The sequence below is a fragment of the Schistocerca cancellata genome, chromosome 2 (assembly GCF_023864275.1).
Source record: "Schistocerca cancellata isolate TAMUIC-IGC-003103 chromosome 2, iqSchCanc2.1, whole genome shotgun sequence".
Taxonomy (NCBI): Eukaryota; Metazoa; Arthropoda; class Insecta; order Orthoptera; family Acrididae; genus Schistocerca; species Schistocerca cancellata.
In genome coordinates this window covers 708,902,343-708,920,821 of record NC_064627.1, presented here as the reverse complement: position 1 = coordinate 708,920,821, position 18,479 = coordinate 708,902,343, and the positions used below count along the sequence as shown (strand labels likewise).

At 41.6% G+C, this 18,479-nt stretch overlaps 1 protein-coding gene across 1 annotated transcript in view; it reads left to right on the top strand.

The window, feature by feature from the left end:
* LOC126158025 (esterase E4-like) overlaps positions 1-18,479 on the top strand; it is a 209,560-nt gene that overhangs the window by 92,150 nt on the left and 98,931 nt on the right. The window contains exon 7 of the mRNA XM_049916414.1: positions 17,899-18,075. Coding sequence (XP_049772371.1) covers positions 17,899-18,075 — 177 coding nt within the window. The remainder of the gene's footprint in view (positions 1-17,898; positions 18,076-18,479) is intronic.

Sequence of the window (18,479 nt, the reverse complement as noted above, 5' to 3'; positions counted from 1 at the left end):
CATTGCGACGCAGAAGTTCGGGATTTGGCTGGATGGTTCCTACAGGATCCTACTGCTGGCGCCCTGTGACGTCACACTCGGACGCGGCGACCCTTCAGACAGCAAGGTGTCGACACCAGAGATGGGGGATCCGCTCTTGAACTAATTCATAGAGTTCAATCTTTCAAAGGAGTGAACAATCAGTGATTCAGAAAAAAAGAATGGTAGCTCCAAACGTTTCCCACGGCAGAGAGAGAGAGAGAGAGAGAGAGAGACGGAGCATATCAGCAGCGCCTCTGCTGGTCACAGCACAGTGCACGCCACACAACACAGCCAGCGCCGGCCTCTGCCCTGCTTCTACCTTGGCTGCCTGCATTGTGCAGTGCCCCATTGGATTTTGTGTTTCACATATGCCATGCCGTCTCTGTGCGTCGTCTGCCGCGTGCAGTGTCTGGCGCAGCTTAACTTCGCATCACACTCTGTCGGCGATCGTTTCAGCCGCACGTCCTGCCCTCTGGGCAGTTGATGCGAGCAACAGGACAGAGAGCCACCTAGTGGATAACATAGGAACTACTTGCAACAACCTGCTCGCAAGGGAACAGACGATTTGTCTCGGAGCAGGTGAGTGGTGGCCGTTCACCGCTCCCCCCACCCTCGGAACTCGCCCGCTCAACGCTCACCCCACCATTCTCGACTCTAGCCAGAGCGTTGAGCAAAGCAACTCAGCTGTCACTCTGGTCTCTGTGGTCTTAGCTCACGCAGTAATACAGCTCGCGGCTCGACCTGCTCGACTCAGTGCTTCTGCATCGGAGTTCGTCTCTACTGGATATTGTTCTTCGTAGTAATACCGCTATGTATATTACATTATTATGTTATGTATACATCATTTGTTTTTATTTTATTTTTATTTGTTTAAACTGATCAGGTTAGGTTCCTGATGACTCCTCTTACTATAGGATTTTTATTATGGACACTCGAATTTACACTTTAATTACGAGCGAACCGATAAACGTATCGCAAAATGTGATACACCAATATTTTCCTTGTTTTATTCTGTGTAAGGCTATATGCAGCACTTTCGTTTTACAGTTAAATTTATATATTTTTTTCTTATTCTGGTACGGATTTTGCGATTTTAGGCGTCTTCGGAAGGAAACGTTAACTTTAAAAATATATGGCTTGCGATGTACAGTATTTGTATGAGGTTAATGAAATTTTAATACATTATAGCCAAATATATTGTTAATGTAAATCTCAAGGTACAACATTTTCCGATCACCAAAAAAACCACGATAGTGCAAAATAAATCAATAATCAAAAACTTTGTCATATCGTGGAAATTTCAATAAACAATACAAAATTCTTACTCATTATCTGTGTTACTTCAAAATAGGATCAAATAAGATCAAAATACAGGTATAGTACTGGAATAAACCAAGTTTAAAGGGCAATGTGCCTTCCATTTATTTTCTATTGTAAATGAGTGGTGAGTCATGAAAAAGAGCTAATTCATTTCAGGGAGTGAACAGTTCTGATCCGATCTCTGAAAAGAACAGTTTTGCCCACCTGTAGTCGACACAGACGAAAAAGGCCGGAGCTCAGAAGTTCGTGTGAGGTGTAAGATGGGTTAACGATGTCATATTGGCACCAAATTTCATCACAATTCTGATTAACGCAACCGTGAATGTGTCACACAATGGGAAGGTTGTCAAATCCCCCATTATTCACATTTCAACCCATGTTTGACGCCTCTGCCATGGAAGTCAGTGCCGTGACGCCGACCGCTGAAATTAGGCGGTTTTTTTTTGGGTGCCCTTGGAAAACATTTCACACACATCGCTCCTCAAAGTCGACACGAATATGCCTCAGGAGATGGCATGAAGGGCGTCAATAAAACCACCCTTTCCCTTGGTGTGTTGATTCCCAATATTTCGTGGTTGAAGACAACAGTTCTCAGTTCAATGAGCTACAGGAGGACATTCTTGAAAACCTTTGTCACTACTGGCACACTCCATGCGATTAAATCCTGCTCACGGATTTCAAGCCCATTGGATGTGATGTCATCCGTTTAGTAGTAAGTTGCACTATTCTGGAAATTCCGAGAAAATCGCAAGTGAAGTTTTACACGACTAACTTGCCATGAAACAAGCTAATGTTACCTTCTGGGAGGATTTTTAGGATTGACCGCGCGAGTGTCTAATGGACGAAGGTATCGGACTAATTTTGAATTTGGTGAAATTAACAGAAAAAAACCAAACTGACTAACCTTAGGAGTTAATGGAAGAGATAAAATCATAAGTGAATGAAAAAAAATGAACGGTCGCCAACCCAATTAGGCGCATTAATTTGGAAATATACGTTTAAGAAAATTGAATATTGGTTATCGAAATTACTTTCGTTGAGATTTCCCTTTGAATAGCGAACATTATACAAACGGATAATGCACTCTGAACTGTGTGTAGCAGCGGTTACCAATAACGCTCACATCAGTAAATTATATGAAGTAATTTTACACCAAGCTCATACCAAAGATTGCTACACTCAAGAGCATTACTTAATCAAAAACTGAAATGTTACACATGAAGTGCAGAACTAAATTGGAACATGAGGGTTGGTTGGTTGGTTGTTTCGGGGAAGGAGACCAGACAGCGAGGTCATCGGTCTCATCGGATTAGGGAAGGACGGGGAAGGAAGACGGCCGTGCCCTTTGAAATTAACCATCCCGGCATTTGCCTGGAGCGATTTAGGGAAATCACGGAAAACCTAAATCAGGATGGCCGGACGCGGGATTGAACCGTCGTCTTCCCGAATGCGAGTCCAGTGTCTAACCACTGCGCCACCTCGCTCGGTGAACATGAGGGGCTTTTATCTTAACTGACATACAAAAAAATCAATAAAGATGAATAATATTATAAATACACTTTTTAAACTCCTCTACATACATCAGTTTTTATTAGCAACAGTAATAGCACAATTTTTCCCTAATAAGTCGAAAATATGGTGGAGACCCACAAACTAGTGTAGTTTCTCTAGTCACATCTGATTATTATAGTTGTTGTTGTGGTCTTCAGTCCTGAGACTGGTTTAATGCAGCTCTCGATGCTACTCTCCTGTGCAAACTTCTTCATCTCCCAGTACCTACTGCAACCTACATCCTTCTGAATCTACTTGGTGTATTCATCTCTTGGTCTCCCTCTACGATTTTTACCCTCCACGCTGCTCTCCAATACTAAATTGGTGATCCCTTGATGCCTCAGAACATGTCCTACCAACCGATCCCATCTTCTAGTCAAGTTGTGCCACAAACTTATCTTGTCCCCAATCCTATTCAATACCTCATTAGTTATATGGTCTACCCATCTAAGCTTCAGCATTCTTCTGTAGCACCACATTTCGAAAGCTTCTAGTCTCTTCTTGTCCAAACTAGTTATCGTCCATGTTTCACTTCTATACATGGCTACGCTCCATACAAATACTTTCAGAAATGACTTCTTGACACTTAAATCTATACTCGATGTTAACAAATTTCTCTTCTTCAGAAACGCTTTCCTTGCCATTGCCAGTCTACATTTGATATCCTCTCTACTTCGACCAACAACAGTTATTTTGCTCCCCAAATAGCAAAACTCCTTTACTACTTTAAGTGTCTCATTTCCTAATCTATTTCCCTCAGCATCACCCGACTTAATTCGACTGCATTCCATTATCCTCGTTTTGCTTTTGTTGACGTTCATCTTATACCCTCCCTTCATGACACTCTCCATGCCGTTCAACTGCTCTTCCAAGTCCTTTGCTGTATCTGACAGAATTACAATGTCATCGGCGAACCTCAATGTTTTTATTTCTTCTCCAAGGATTTTAATACCTACTCCGAATTTTGCTTTTGTTTCCTTCACTGCTTGCTCAGTATACAGATTGAATAACATTGGGGATAGGGTACAACCCTGTCTCACTCCTTTCCCAACCACTGCTTCCCTTTCATGCCCCTCGACTCTTATAACTGCCATCTGGTTTCTGTACAAATTGTAAATAGCCTTTCACTCCCTGTATTTTACCCTTGCCACCTTCAGAATTTGAAAGAGAGTATTCCAGTCAACATTGTCAAAAGCTTTCTCTAAGTCTACAAATGCTAGAAACGTAGGTTTGCCTTTCCTTACTCTAGCTTCTAAGATAAGTCATAGGGTCAGTATTGCCTCACGTGTTCCAACATTTCTACAGAAACCAAACTGATCTTCCCCGAGTTCGGCTTCTAATAGTTTTTCCATTCGTCTGTAAAGAATTTGCGTTAGTATTTTGCATCCGTGACTTATTAAACTGATTGTTAGGTAATTTTCACAACTGTCAGCACCTGCGTTCTTTGAGATTGGAATTATTATATTCTTCTTGAAGTCTGGGGGTATTTCGCCTGTCTCATACGTCTTGCTCACCAGATGGTAGAGTTTTGTCAGGACTGGCGCTCCCAAGGCCGTCAGCAGTTATAATGGAATGTTGTCTACTCCCGGGGCCTTGTTTCGACTCAGGTCGTTCAGTGCTCGGTCAAACTCTTCACACAGTAACGTATCTCCCATTTCATCTTCATCTACATCCTCTTCCATTTCCATAATATTGTCCTCAAGTACATTGCCCTTGTATAGACCCTCTATATACTCCTTCCACCTTTCTGCTTTCCCTTCTTTGCTTAGAACTGGGTTTCCATCTGAGCTCTTGATGTTCATACAAGTGGTTCTCTTATCTCCAAAGGTCTCTAATTTTCCTGTAAGCAGTATCTATCTTACCCCTAATGAGACAAGCCTCTACATCCTTACATTTGTCCTCTAGCCATCCCTGCTTAGCCATTTTGTACTTCCTGTCGATCTCGTTTTTGAGACGCTTGTATTCCTTTCTGCCTGCTTCATATACTGCATTTTCATATTTTCTCCTTTCATCAATTAAATTCAATATTTCTTCTGTTACCCAAGGATTTCTACTAGCCCTCCTCGTCTTTTTACCTACTAGATCCTCCGCCGCCTTCACTACATCTCTCAAAGCTACCCATTCATCTTCTACTGTATTTCTTTCCCCCATTCCTGTCACTTGTTCCCTTACGCTCTCCCTGAAACTCTGTACAACCTCTGGGTTAGTCAGTTTAACCAGGTCCCATCTCCTTAAGTTCCCACCTTTTTGCAGTTTCTTCAGTTTTAATCTACAGTTCATAACCATTAGATTGTGGTCAGAGTCCACATCTGCCCCTGGAAATGTCTTACAATTTAAAACCTGGTTCCTAAATCTCTGTCTTGCCATTATATAATCTATCTGAAACTTTTCAGTATCTCCAGGCTTCTTCCATGTATACAACCTTCTTTTATGATTCTTGAACAAAGTGTTAGCTATGATTAAGTCGTGCTCTACTACGTTTCCTTCTCTCCCTTTTTCTACTACCGAATTCCAGTCACCCATGACTATTAAATTTTCGTCTCCCTTCACTATCTGAATAATTTCTTTGATTTCATCATACATTTCTTCAATTTCTTCGTCATCTGCAGAGCTAGTTGGCATATAAACTTGTACTACTGTAGTAGGCGTGGGCTTCGTGTCTATCTTGGCCACAATAATGCGTTCACTATGCTGTTTGTAGTAGCTTACCCGCACTCTTATTTTTTTTATTCATTATTAAACCGACTCCTGCATTACCCCTATTTGATTTTGTATTTATAATCCTGTAGTCACCTGACGAAAAGTCTTGTTCCTCCTGCCACCAAACTTCACTAATTCCCACTATATCTAACTTTAACCTATCCATTTCCCTTTTAAAATTTTCTAACCTACTTGCCCGGTTAAGAGACCTGACATTCCACGCTCCGATCCGTAGAACGCCAGTTTTCTTTCTCTTGATAACGACGTCCTCCTGAGTAGTCCCCTCCCGGAGTTCCGAATGGGGGCTATTTTACCTGTGGAATATTTTACCCAAGAGGACAACATCATCATTTAACCATACAGCAAAGCTGCATGCCCTCGGGAAAAATTACGGCTGTTGTTTCCCCTTGCTTGCAGCCGTTCGCAGTACCAGCACGGCAAGGCCGTTTTGGTTAATGTTACAAGGCCAGATCAGTCAATCATCCAGACTGTTGCCCCTGCAACTACTGAACAGGCTGCTGCCCCTCTACAGGAACCACACGTTTGTCTGGCCTCTTCACAGATACCCCTCCGTTGTGGTTGCACCTACGGTACGGCTATCTGCATCGCTGAGGCACGCAAGCCTTCCCACCAACAAGGTCCATGGTTCTTGGGGGGGGGGGGGATTATTATAGTAAAAAAGACTAATTCAAAAACATAATCATTCACTTCACTTGGAGTAGTTCATAATTTCATTTGTAAGACAATAAAACAAAACACTGGGCTTAATTAACTTCAAAGAAGGAACCATTCATGATATAGATCAGAACCACACTATTTTTGTAAATGAGCTTAACTTATTTTCCTTTTTATCACCTGTGAAGCAGGTATTTTAGACAATAATATTTACACAATCTTGCAGTGCATTCCACAAAATTATACTTTGTAATAAACTAAGGATACTTTAAAAAAATCCTGTGTAACTTCACTTTTGTCGTTTTAAATTTAACTCTTACTACTCCTTTTACATTAGGCAAAAAGTCACTTGAAAACACTTGAACGCAATAATTGTTCATTTAAATCAGGATACTCTGTTTTAATAACACTTAGGTGAGGACCCTGCATAGGTCCGTGATCAGTATAATAATATATAGACACAAATTTGTTTTTGTGGTTATTATTCAAATCACACACAAATTAACTGGTCCATTTCATATACATTACTGAATGTATGAAGTTAGTGAAGCAGTGGCGAAGATTGCTGGCAAGTGACACCGCGGGTAACTCTACTCACGGCTATTATTGTTCAAATGCTCTATAAACTCTCTTCTTGGCGTCGGATTTTCTCCGTATTAGGGCCATTCGTTTTTGCCGAGACCAGATAATAGCCAGATCCACATCCGAGGTAAATCCATTGTAAAGAGGCAAATCCATTGTAAAGCAGTTTCCAATTGCCTCTTTTAGCACCGTTGAAGTGTACCGTGCTGTGGCCAGCCACATACTGCGTACCGTTCATACCATGAAGCCGCCAAAACCACCTTTTACATCGCGCCATTCCACTTCCGTTGCGGAGGGACTTCCCTACATCTTTTATATATTACAAGTGCCCTAAGCGTGAACCAGCTTTCAACAAACATTTTCTTTTCATGAACATACTTATAATAATTTATCTTTTTCATACATACATTACAAAACTCTAAATTTGCTGTCGCAAATTAAGGACTTTAAATAACTAATAATACGCACTCCATAATTGCAGATACACAGTTACATAATATAAAGCTACTTCTGATCGATATAAGCGTTACAAGCTGACCGCAATTTTTGTTCTGGTATTCAGGGTGGAGCCAGTAGGAACCGTTCAGAAACATTCAACGAAATTTGAATGTGATGTGAAGCACAATAGTTTGTTTATGCTTTTTCATCCCTCCTTTCCGGCGTTCGCCTTCGGCGTCTGCGACCTTGGCACATACATGAATAAATTGGCAAACAAGGGGAAGGCACGATTTTGGGATCACAGACTTATTTCAAACTTTGTACATCTTTAGTGGACCACTAAAACAATGTAATCTGCAACGTAAGATGCACTATTCTGGAAATTCCGAGAAAATTGCAACAGAAGTTTTACGCGTCTATTATGTGGTTTGTGTATCTGTGCGTAGACGCCGGACGTTAGAGCTTCTGGCGCTCAAGTGATTAGCGTTAGAGCTTTGTAAAACGAACGTGTGTGAGGTGACGGTTCGATTACTGCTCAAACGTAATTAATAATTTATTTTTTTTCATCACTGGTCACATTATTTAATTTATATGACATTTGAGAGGTAGTGTAATGAAAAAAAAACACGTTTATTTGTATGAAGTTTCAATTCTTGTTTCTACGTCTGCATGATAAATACCATCCTCCAACGTGACATGGCGCGAGCACATGGCTTACTATATTACTGATCGTGAATAACGTCATTCGCACCATTATATGTCGAGGTTTGACTTGGGCTTTCCAAGACTGTCCCTCGTCCTTGAAAACTTAATTATAAATTTAAACCTGATGATTAATTACAAATAGTAAATAGTCAAATAATACATGACATTCACAACAGCTTCATGAAAATGCGCATGGTTTTTTTTCATTATATTACATCTGAAATGTCATAAATTAAATAATGTGACCAGTGATGAAAAACATACAGATAAAAAAGTAATTGTTAACAGGACTCTAACCGTCGTCTCGTCCGCGTCATTCTTACAGCGCGCTATCGCTAGCAATCTTTTTTTGTTTTTTTAATCTTATTTTGTTCGATACTCTTCGTTGCATTTGTTCAGGGCGGACGTCCCATGACATTCGTTCAAGTTTGTCGTTGATGCATTCGCTCAGTTTTTTTTTTTATTACAGAGGGCAGCTAACCCTCTGACCGAACACGCTGAGCTACGGTGCCGGCGTCAACTTGACCACAACGACTTCTTACGGTTATTCGCTTTGCACAGATACATTAGTGATATAGTAGATGAGTAAAACTTCTCTTGCTATTTTCTCGAAATTGCTTTACTACTTGCACACGATGTTGGTTTAATGGCCTGCTAAAGGTGTACAAAGTCTGAAGCAAGTCCTTGATCCCAACATCATGTCCTCTCCTTGTAGTAAGACCTCCCGTTCGACAATACAAACCTGCATACCTCTACACTAGCGCCTACTCCCCGCTTCCGGAATCAGACAGGTGTTGAAACGGATGCTCACGCGTGTCAATGTCGCAGACGCCTAAGGAGAGTGCCGGAAATGAGGGATGTTAAAGCATAAACACACTTTACTGGTTCGGATCAGTTCAAATTTCATCGAATAGTTTTCAATGGTCCCTAGTGATTTCACTCCTTATAACAGAGAAAAAACTGCTGTCACGCTACGCTCTAAATGGGTGACATGTACATTGCGGTTGCAGCCCCGCAATGTCCTTACAGAAGATTTGATTCGCCGGGGGCCTGTCGGCAGGTCAAATGTCTATAATATCATCCTGCTGTCAATTTCACTGCAAATTGTCATTTTCGAGTGCGAAATGTGTAAAACTAAACACCCTAAGGGAGGGGTAGTTTCATTCACGCTCTTTACGACACCTCCTGAGGTCTTTCGTGTCGATTCTGAGCAGCAGTGAGTCCGAAATATTTTCCTTCACCACCAATAAAAAGCCCCTGTGATTTCAACGCTGGGCTTCGCGGTTCTGCCCTCCGTAGCAGGGGCGTTAAGAAAAGCGGCTATGATGTTGGTAACAGAGAGCCGTGACGATTTTCCCATCCGGTGACACATCCACAGTGACGTCACTAACTCAGCTTAAACCTCACATGTACTTCTGAGCCCTGGCCTCTCTCTCTCTCTCTCTCGTCTTCGATAAGCGTCTCTCTGTCTTTAAAATGACGTCATTTGGCCTTTCAGCTGTTAGAACTTTATTTTACTATTGTAATTTCGGCACTGAACCATTTCCAAGCATCTACAAACAATACAACGTAATGAGAACAATTTATAGTGGTATTAACAGTTTCTCTACGTCGTGATGACTGGGTGTTTTGTGATGTCCTTAGGTTAGTTAGGTTTGAGTAGTTCTAAGTTCTAGGGGACTGATGATCATAGATGTTAACTCCCATAGTGCTCAGAGCCATTTGAACCATTTTTTTATTAACAGTAAGTACAACCAATTATGTAGTTTGTTGACTGTTACATACCGTACTTACAAATTTGACATATAGATTTACGTTAGGCAGGGATAACAATGTAATATGCACATCAAAGAACAGCTAGTCAGCGACCTAGTCAATATTTCATTTATGTACTGCCATTGTGAGTGGACTGTATACATCACACATCTAAAACAATCGAGAAAATTTTTGTTTCTGAGGTCTTCTTTGCTCACTGAGTATGTATTGTGGTTGTTCTTTGAAGGCGCTATAAATTTCAATTCCTTCTAGAGCGTCCATTAATATGCCTTTATGTGCCCTATGTAGTACCTTTAAGGGCTCCTCGATGCTGTTGGTGTTATGATTGTAGTTTCGTTGATGTGCAGTAAATGACAATATACCATTTTCGCTTATATTTGTGTCCCTTCATAATCTGGTTGAGAAACATCTACCTGTTTGCACCACACAGAGATTTTCACATTCACCACATCTGATTTGATAAACCCCTGATTGTGTAAATGGTTTTTCGTAGGCTGTGTTTCTGATGATTGTCCCTACTTTGTAGTTGGTGTGGAGCCCGATTCGTACGTTAGTTTTACAATCATCACACCAACAGCATTGACGAACCTTTATATGTACTGTGTAGGGTAAAGAGATTACCTCTAGAAGAAATTCAGATTTAAAGCACCTTCAAAGAACAACCACAATACATACTCAGTGAACAAACAGGCATCAGAAATAAAAGTTTTCTCTATTGTTTTAGACATTTACTCTAATGTATTGTAAGTGCACACTTTTAGATGCGTCATATACAGAGGGATCCAGAAGAATGTAGACACTCTTTGATAGTCAATATTAATGGAACAAACTGGCATACAGCTACAATTCTTTCACGGGGGAAAGGTTATGTTACGTGTTCAAAATGCCCCCATTAGCAGCCAAACAACGTCGATGCCGCTAAACTGTTGACCGAACTACGGCTGTCAGTGTTGCCGGTGTGGTAGCCGTACAGGACGCCTCGATGGTTTCTCGTAGCTCGTTCAATGTAGCTGGCTTCTGTTGATAAACTTCATTTTTCAAGGTTTCCCCACAGGTAGAAGAGCTATAAGGTATGGAGATAGTGCTGGGATCCCAGCATCTCCTCTTCGACCTGTCCATTTTTCAGGTAAATTTTCGTCCAAGTAGGCCCTGCCATCTCTGTCGTAGTGAGGTGGAGCACCATGTTGTTGTAGGTAAAATCTTTCATTCCCAAACTCCTCTCGGATGGCATGTAAAATCGATGTTTGCAGCATATGAAGATGCACCTCACCAGTTACGGTACCTACAAAGAAGAATAGGCCAACCAAACAGCTCGATGACAGACCACACCACACACTAAAACCCGGTAGATTAACACGGTTGTCCAAGTGAACGTGAGGCTTTTCAAGAGACCAGTGCACGCAGATGTGGCGGTTTACAGTGCCGTTTAGTTTGAATTTCGCCTCGTCAGACCAGATAACCATCCCTGCAAACCATTTATCCTCGTGAGGCATACCTTCAAATCATTCGCAGTACTGCCGGCCGGAGTGGCCGAGCGGTTCCAGGCGCTACAATCTGGAACCGCGAGACCGCTACGGTCACAGGTTCGAATCCTGCCTCGGGCCTGGATGTGTATGATGTCCTTAGGTTAGTTAGGTTTAAATAGTTCTAAGTTCTAGGGGACTGATGACCTCAGGAGTTAAGTCCCATAGCGCTCAGAGCCATTTTAACCATTTTGAAACACTCGCAGTACTCTACACCTTTCTATCCGTGTCGTTTTCTTTCATAGCGTGCAGCGATCTTGGAACGTACACTTTCCACTTTGCAACTTTCAGAATTCGTCGTACGCTTGATCGACTTATCCCGCTTTCACGTGCACCCTGCTTCATAGATTTTTGAGGTGACCTAGTAACATGTTGCAACACAGCAGCGCTCGAAGCTGGACTTCTTGATGTTTTTGATAGGCCAGACCTTTCCTTATGCACATGCTGAACAGTACAGTCGGTTTCAAATTTATCCCGAATACGATAAATTGTTACACGTGTTGGTGGCTGAATTCCACACACATTGCGCCATTGCAGTTGTACCTCCAGCAAGTTTCCACACTTCCAGTACCACTTGAATACGCCCTTACGCTGCTCAAACGACTATCTTGCTTCATTGATTGCTACACAGTCATCCGTCGAGAACGCGAGCCAAGATCTGTCGAGACGCTACCGCGCAAAATTGCAACGATATCTAAGTTTGTTGCGGAGATATTATCAAAGACTGTCTACATTTTCGGACCCCTCTGTATACAAACCATTCAAACTCGCAGCACATAAAATGGGATACTGACTAGTATCGCTGACTAGTCGTTCTTTGATGTGCATATTACGTTGTTATCTCTACCCAATGTAAACCTATACGTCAAAATCTTGTAAGTACCGTATGGAAAAAATGGAAATGAAGTCCCATGCTTCTTTACAGAGCGTAGGGGAACGATGCGGGAGACCCGCACCGCCTTACTAGGCAAGGTCCTAGTGGAGGTGGTTTGCCATTGCCTTCCTCCGACAAGTACCGTATATGAATATAAAAAAAAATTGATTGTAGCTACTGTTAATCCCATTATTACGTTGTATTATGCTTGTAGATGCTTGGAAGTGGCTTAATGCCAAAAGTCAATCGTTAACTTAAGTTCCAACAGCTGAAAGTAAGATGAATGAAGTCATTTAGAAATTCATGAAAGCTGTGGACCCATATTTCGCGCGACAAATGAGGGAGAAAGCAAGATGTTGCCCGACCTTTCCTGGAACGTATGCTCGTAGAGTTTCAACAGCAAAACTCTGTTTTGCGCACGTCATCTCTTTTGCAGACTGGAGCTTTTTGAGTATTTCCGCGACGCTCAAGCATCGACTAAACGACACCATGATGAAACGTGCCGCTCTTCGCTGGAACTCTGTCCCTCCTATTAAAAAAAACTGGTAAGGGTCCCAGAATGATGAGCAATTCTCAAGAATCGCTGGTACAAGTGTTTTATACCTTACTCCTTTCGTGAATAAATTAATATTTGTTCAATATTCTACCAATGATCCTCAGCCCTGTATCTGTTTTTCATACAGTTATTGTTATGTGGTTCTGAACGGTTACTCCTAGATGTTACTGTTTCAAATTGTATATTGCCAGTGGTGTAATCAAACAGTAATGGGTCTGGTCGTCCAGTCCCGCCAATACGTTACGTTTATTAACTTTCGGGGTCAACTCCTAGTCCCTGCATTATAGGTGGGTCATTCATGAAGGAATGGTCACAAAAGAACGGTTCACTAAATTGAACGGAATTACCAAGCAACGACTGTTAAAGAATTGTTAGCTTCAGGTCGGTTTCATTCCCGCCTCGGTCTCGTTCTTTTTTGAGCGGTCAGTCGTTTCTCGCTAGAGTACAACTACTCGTCTTTCAATATGAAGTTTTGGTCCCTTTTGTTCATTGCGTTCTCAAAACCTTAGATTGCCGGCTGATTTAGTGTTCACACCAGGTAATTTAAGAATTATCATAATTTTATTTTTAAATCAAATACATACCTCTTGAGTTGCTGGAACTTGATTTTAGATACGCTAGTCCGGGATTTTAAAAACCGAACGACCGTAATTTCCACTTTAGTTGTTCTCGGAAAGTATGAGCATAAATTGTCGCCAGTGGAGTGAGACATAATTGAATATTTAATAACATTATCTCAAATCTTTCACGAAATCACTGAAACAACCAGTGAAGCTTCATTTTGTTTCCTCTTTTCCTTCTGCGTGCTTCACTTTCTTTTTGAGGCCGTGTACAAACAAGTGCCTAAAACAACAGGAACTTATGATTCGAAGGCTAACTACATCCACACATAAACTCTCCAAGCCCTCACAAAGTGCATGGCTGAGTGTATCTTTAATAGCTATTAGTTATTTCCTTTCCTGTTCCATTCGCAAACAGAGCGAGGGAAAGACGACTGGCAGCAGCAGAATCATTCTGCATATGCTGGTTCTCTAAAAGAACGTTGTCTTCTGTCCAAGGTGTTCCATTTGAGTTCCCGTAACATCTCAGTAATTCTCCTGTATTGATCAAACATACTGGAAACTAATACAGCAACCACCTCTGAATTGCTTCGATTTCTTCCCTTACAACACCGAGCGAGGTGGCGCAGTGGTTAGCACACTGGACTCGCATTCGGGAGGACGACGGTTCAATCCCGTCTCCGGCCATCCTGATTTAGGTTTTCCGTGATTTCCCTAAATCGCTTCAGGCAAATGCCGGGATGGTTCCTTTAAAAGGGCACGGCCGATTTCCTTCCCCATCCTTCCCTCACCCGAGCTTGCGCTCCGTCTCTAATGACCTCGTTGTCGACGGGACGTTAAACACTAATATCCTCCTCCTCCTCTTCCCTTACTCTGACCTGGTGGAGATTCCAAACACTCGAGCAATACTTAAGAATATGTCGCACTGGCGTTCTATCGCCGTTTTCTATATAGACGAGCTAAACTTTCCTTCGTTTCTCCCAAGTAACCGAAGTTAAACATATGCCTTCCCTGCTAGCAATCTCATGCGCTTGTTCCATTTCACATCGCTTTGCAACGTTACGCCTAGATATTCAGTCGACACGACTGTGCTAAGCAGCAGACCACTAACACCGTATTGCAACATTGCGGGGTTCTTTCTCCTACTCGTCCGCATTAACTTACATTCCTCCACATTTAGAGGAAACTGCCATTCATCACACCAAACAGAAATTCTGACAAAGTTATCCTGAATCCTCCTTCAGCCACTCAATGACGACACCTCACAATACACCACAGTGTCATCAGTGAACAGCCGCAGATTGCAGCCCACCCTATCAGTCTGTACGTTTCTGTGTACGGAGAACAAGAGCGGCTCTACCACATTTCCCTGAGCCATCATGACGACACTCTTGTCTCTGATAAGCACTACCTCTCGAGGACAACGTTCTGTTACTTAAAAGTCCTCGAGCCGCTCACGTATCACAGGACCCGGTCCGAGTGACCGAACCTTCGTTAGCAGTCTACAGTCAAACTGACAAGCACAATTCTTACATGTTGCTTCCCGAGGATGGATGTGAATCCTCTGTCGTGGCCGATGGAAAGTCACCTTGTTCATCCACATTTATACTCATTGGACCTAAAAGATTATTCGTATTTGCTAGTTGTGTGCATTCAAAAAGTATATTTTCAAATACAGGACAAACTTTGTCTGAGGAAAGAAGGCGATTCGGCCACAAAAAATTTCACAAATAATATTCATGGCAATGTGCTACGACTTGTTAAAAAATTAAAAATGAAATTAAATGAAGTTATCTAAACAATTCGTTATATCATTATCACCTTTCAACGCCTCAGGCACAGCTGGATAATCTTTTAGGAGACTGAAGGGCAGTCGAACTACGTAGACTAATTCCCAATTTCAGTTTCTTTCGCTCAAACCATCAAAATCTTTTATCAGAATTCCGAAAATACCTGATTCCACAAGAGTGTGATGTGTATACGATAATTGTCCAAATATTTCAATTTTTTAATATTTTTACTACCTATGTTTGCATGTTTTTGTTACTAAAATGGAGTAGGTGTCATGAGAGAAAAAATTTTCATTAGAAACATTTTACGAATTTTCATTAACTCTTGGAACCATGGTTGGCTGAACTAGCATAAATGCACGAGCGGTGTCTTTAAGACCCCTCCCTTGAAACAAGTAGTAAATGTTTGAATTAACGAAGTATTATAAACTAGCTGTTAACAACGCCTGAACTCTCATATCAGTAATTTATTTACGATGAGTGTTGGTGGCGAAGTATGCTAGTCATTTTTAAATATCTGGGTATATGGTGGTATAGATATGAACATTTATATCTATATATCTTTGTGGTGTTGGTATATGAGTACTTAATGAATAAATTCTCTCATTATTCCACATCGTCTCTTTTTCCATCCCTTGGATATTATTACACATGCAGTCTATTTCGTTGGTGATGACTTTGTATCTGGTGGAAGCAAAGAGCCAAGTCTGTGAAAAACTTGACCTTGTATCGTAGAAGTTGTCGAAAAACCTGGCGTTTTGACTTCTGCCTCCCAACCAAATGAAGTGATATGAAAGCATGCATTATATTTTCAATTTTTAAAAAAAAAAAAAAGCGCATCGATTCATTACATTAGTACAGAAGCAGAGTCTATAGGGGTTCTTCCGGGTCACCTAGTAATGGAAGTGTGGCCTTGCCACCAGAGCAACACTTAGCATCCATTTCTTCCTTCAGTTTCAGCGCATGGCAATGCCTACATTTTTCATCCATTCTCCCTAAGATGAGCAATCGATGATTAACATAGACAATTAATGGATCACAATGAAATGCAGCCTTACTGAAAGCCTCCAACGTCCTACATGGAATGGCACGACGTCTCTATGTTTGTCGTATAGCCTTTAAATGTGGCCTTCGTTGTGAGTCAAGCGTCTATAAGACATGCGTGACAATCAGCATAAAAAATGCGACGGGCTTGTGACTCTTCTGCTGTCTCAGTAGCTCTTTCGGCCGCGTGACCTCCTGCATCTTTACCTCCGGCGGAACGAGATTGTTCCGACATTTGTTGCGTTCGAGTAACTATCGCAGCTCGAGTTCTCTTCAATCTATGTTTCGAGGCATATCGTAGTAGTTTTAAATATATGGTTCTCGGGGTTGCCGTCGGATTTTATTGTTGTATTTCCACAAAAACTCCCCAACTATCTCACGGAGTGCAGCAAATCTGTATCATTGACGACACGCACAGTAACATTTGTTACGCACTGTCACGGAATGATCTATAAACACAAAGAGTCTTCGAGCGCCATCTTGATCCCGCTCACGTGTATCATTATTGTCTTTTTGAGTGTTATTAACAGGACAACAAAACATTCGAACGTAGCCGATGGCGTTCCTCAGGGTTCAAGCTACCTCCGTACCAAATTTGATAGGAAATGGCTCAGCGGTAGAGTCATGCAAAAAAACAGAGCTACTTTCACATCTGTAATATTGGTATTAGCATGGAAGTATGAATTACATACGCTGAGAATAGTGTAAGCAATGTACTGATTACGTTGAATCGTGTTACGTGGATCATTCGAACCAATAACAACATTTTCACAAATATGATAAAGTTCAAAACTCAAGATTAAACACCTTTTTCAAACAGTAATTGTCGTTGCTTATCCTCGTTATGCATCCGATAGTTAAGGGGGGTAGGACGTCAAACGGGCCGACTTGGAGCAGGAGAGGCACCACAGGACATTTTGATTTTTACTGTCTATACTTTTACAAAAAAATTCATAAAACTTTTTCAGCATCACCGGGAGGGATTCAGAATTCACACTCATAGCAGTGGAAGTTCGAAAACATAACGAAGTAATTTTTTTTTTTACATGTCAAATTTCATCACCTGTAAGTATGGTATGTATGCTGCGCAAAATTCAACGAAGAATCTCTCTAACATATGAAGAAAAGTGTACCTATAGCAACAAATGCTGCCATTAGTAAGTGGAAAAAATGATGAAATTTGACATGAAAAAAAATTATTTTGTTATGTTTTCGAACTTCCACTGCAATGAGTGTGAATCCTGAATCCTTCCTGGTGACGCTGACAAAGTTTTATGAATTTATTTGTAAAAGTATAGACACTGGAAATTAAAATGCCCTGTGATGCCTCTCCTGCTCCAAGTCGGCCCGTTTGACGTTCTACCCTCCTTAACAAAATTCTACTGTAATTACTATCGAATATTCTCAAACGTGGCTTTCATGGGGTATGGCTGTACCCAGCAGGTACTAACATATGTATAAGTTACGTATCTCTTTGAAGCGTACTGTAACATGTAATAAGTACTGACTAGCAGCAAATGTAACTAGGACCATTTGTCGTGAAATCTCAAATCTGTTCCGCCGTTCGCGGCGAAACCACGCGGAGTATGCATCCCGTTTCTGTGGCAGTGAGCTGTGGGTATCAGCGTCTTCTACGATGACATTACAGCCCCGCCCTCAGGAACCAGCGTATAAATTAACAAGCGACGACAGCCTGAGGATGGCGAGTTACGCCTGTGAACCTTTTATGCAAAGTGAAGGTTTTTTGTGCCTTGTTTCACGTGATTCTCGTATTGGTCAACAGGTTTCCTGGGCACTCACGACTCTGGGAATTACGGCCTGAAGGACCAGGTGGCGGCTCTGCGCTGGGTGCGGGACAACATAGCGGCCTTCGGCGGACACCCCGCCAGGGTCACGTTGTTCGGCGTCGGCGCAGGAGCGGCCTCGGTCGGCTTCCACATGCTGTCTCCGCTTTCCGAAGGTAAAACGATCCACGTTAAGCATCTGACATGGAAAATTGTCCTACAACTCCTCATTCAGGCCTCTGCTCTGCAAGATCTCGGCTACAGAGGCGTGTCCTCCTGTTGCTTATAATATATAATACTCTTCAGAGGGGAAACACCGTTGAGTGATACTTTTTAAAATTGTGTGAAGCTTTCTTAATCATTGTAGACCTATAGCCTAACTATTCCGCAACAAAACCTATTGTTTTTTTATTTATTCCAAAGTACCATTTGACATCATCAAACATTTATAGACCTTTAAACATTGCAAGAAATAGTAATTAAACATAACATTTTGTAACACAAGAAGAGGGTACACAGGAGCACAATCAATATTTTAGTTGTAAACTGTCGTAGCAGTGTTGGAAAAGAGCCAGAGCTC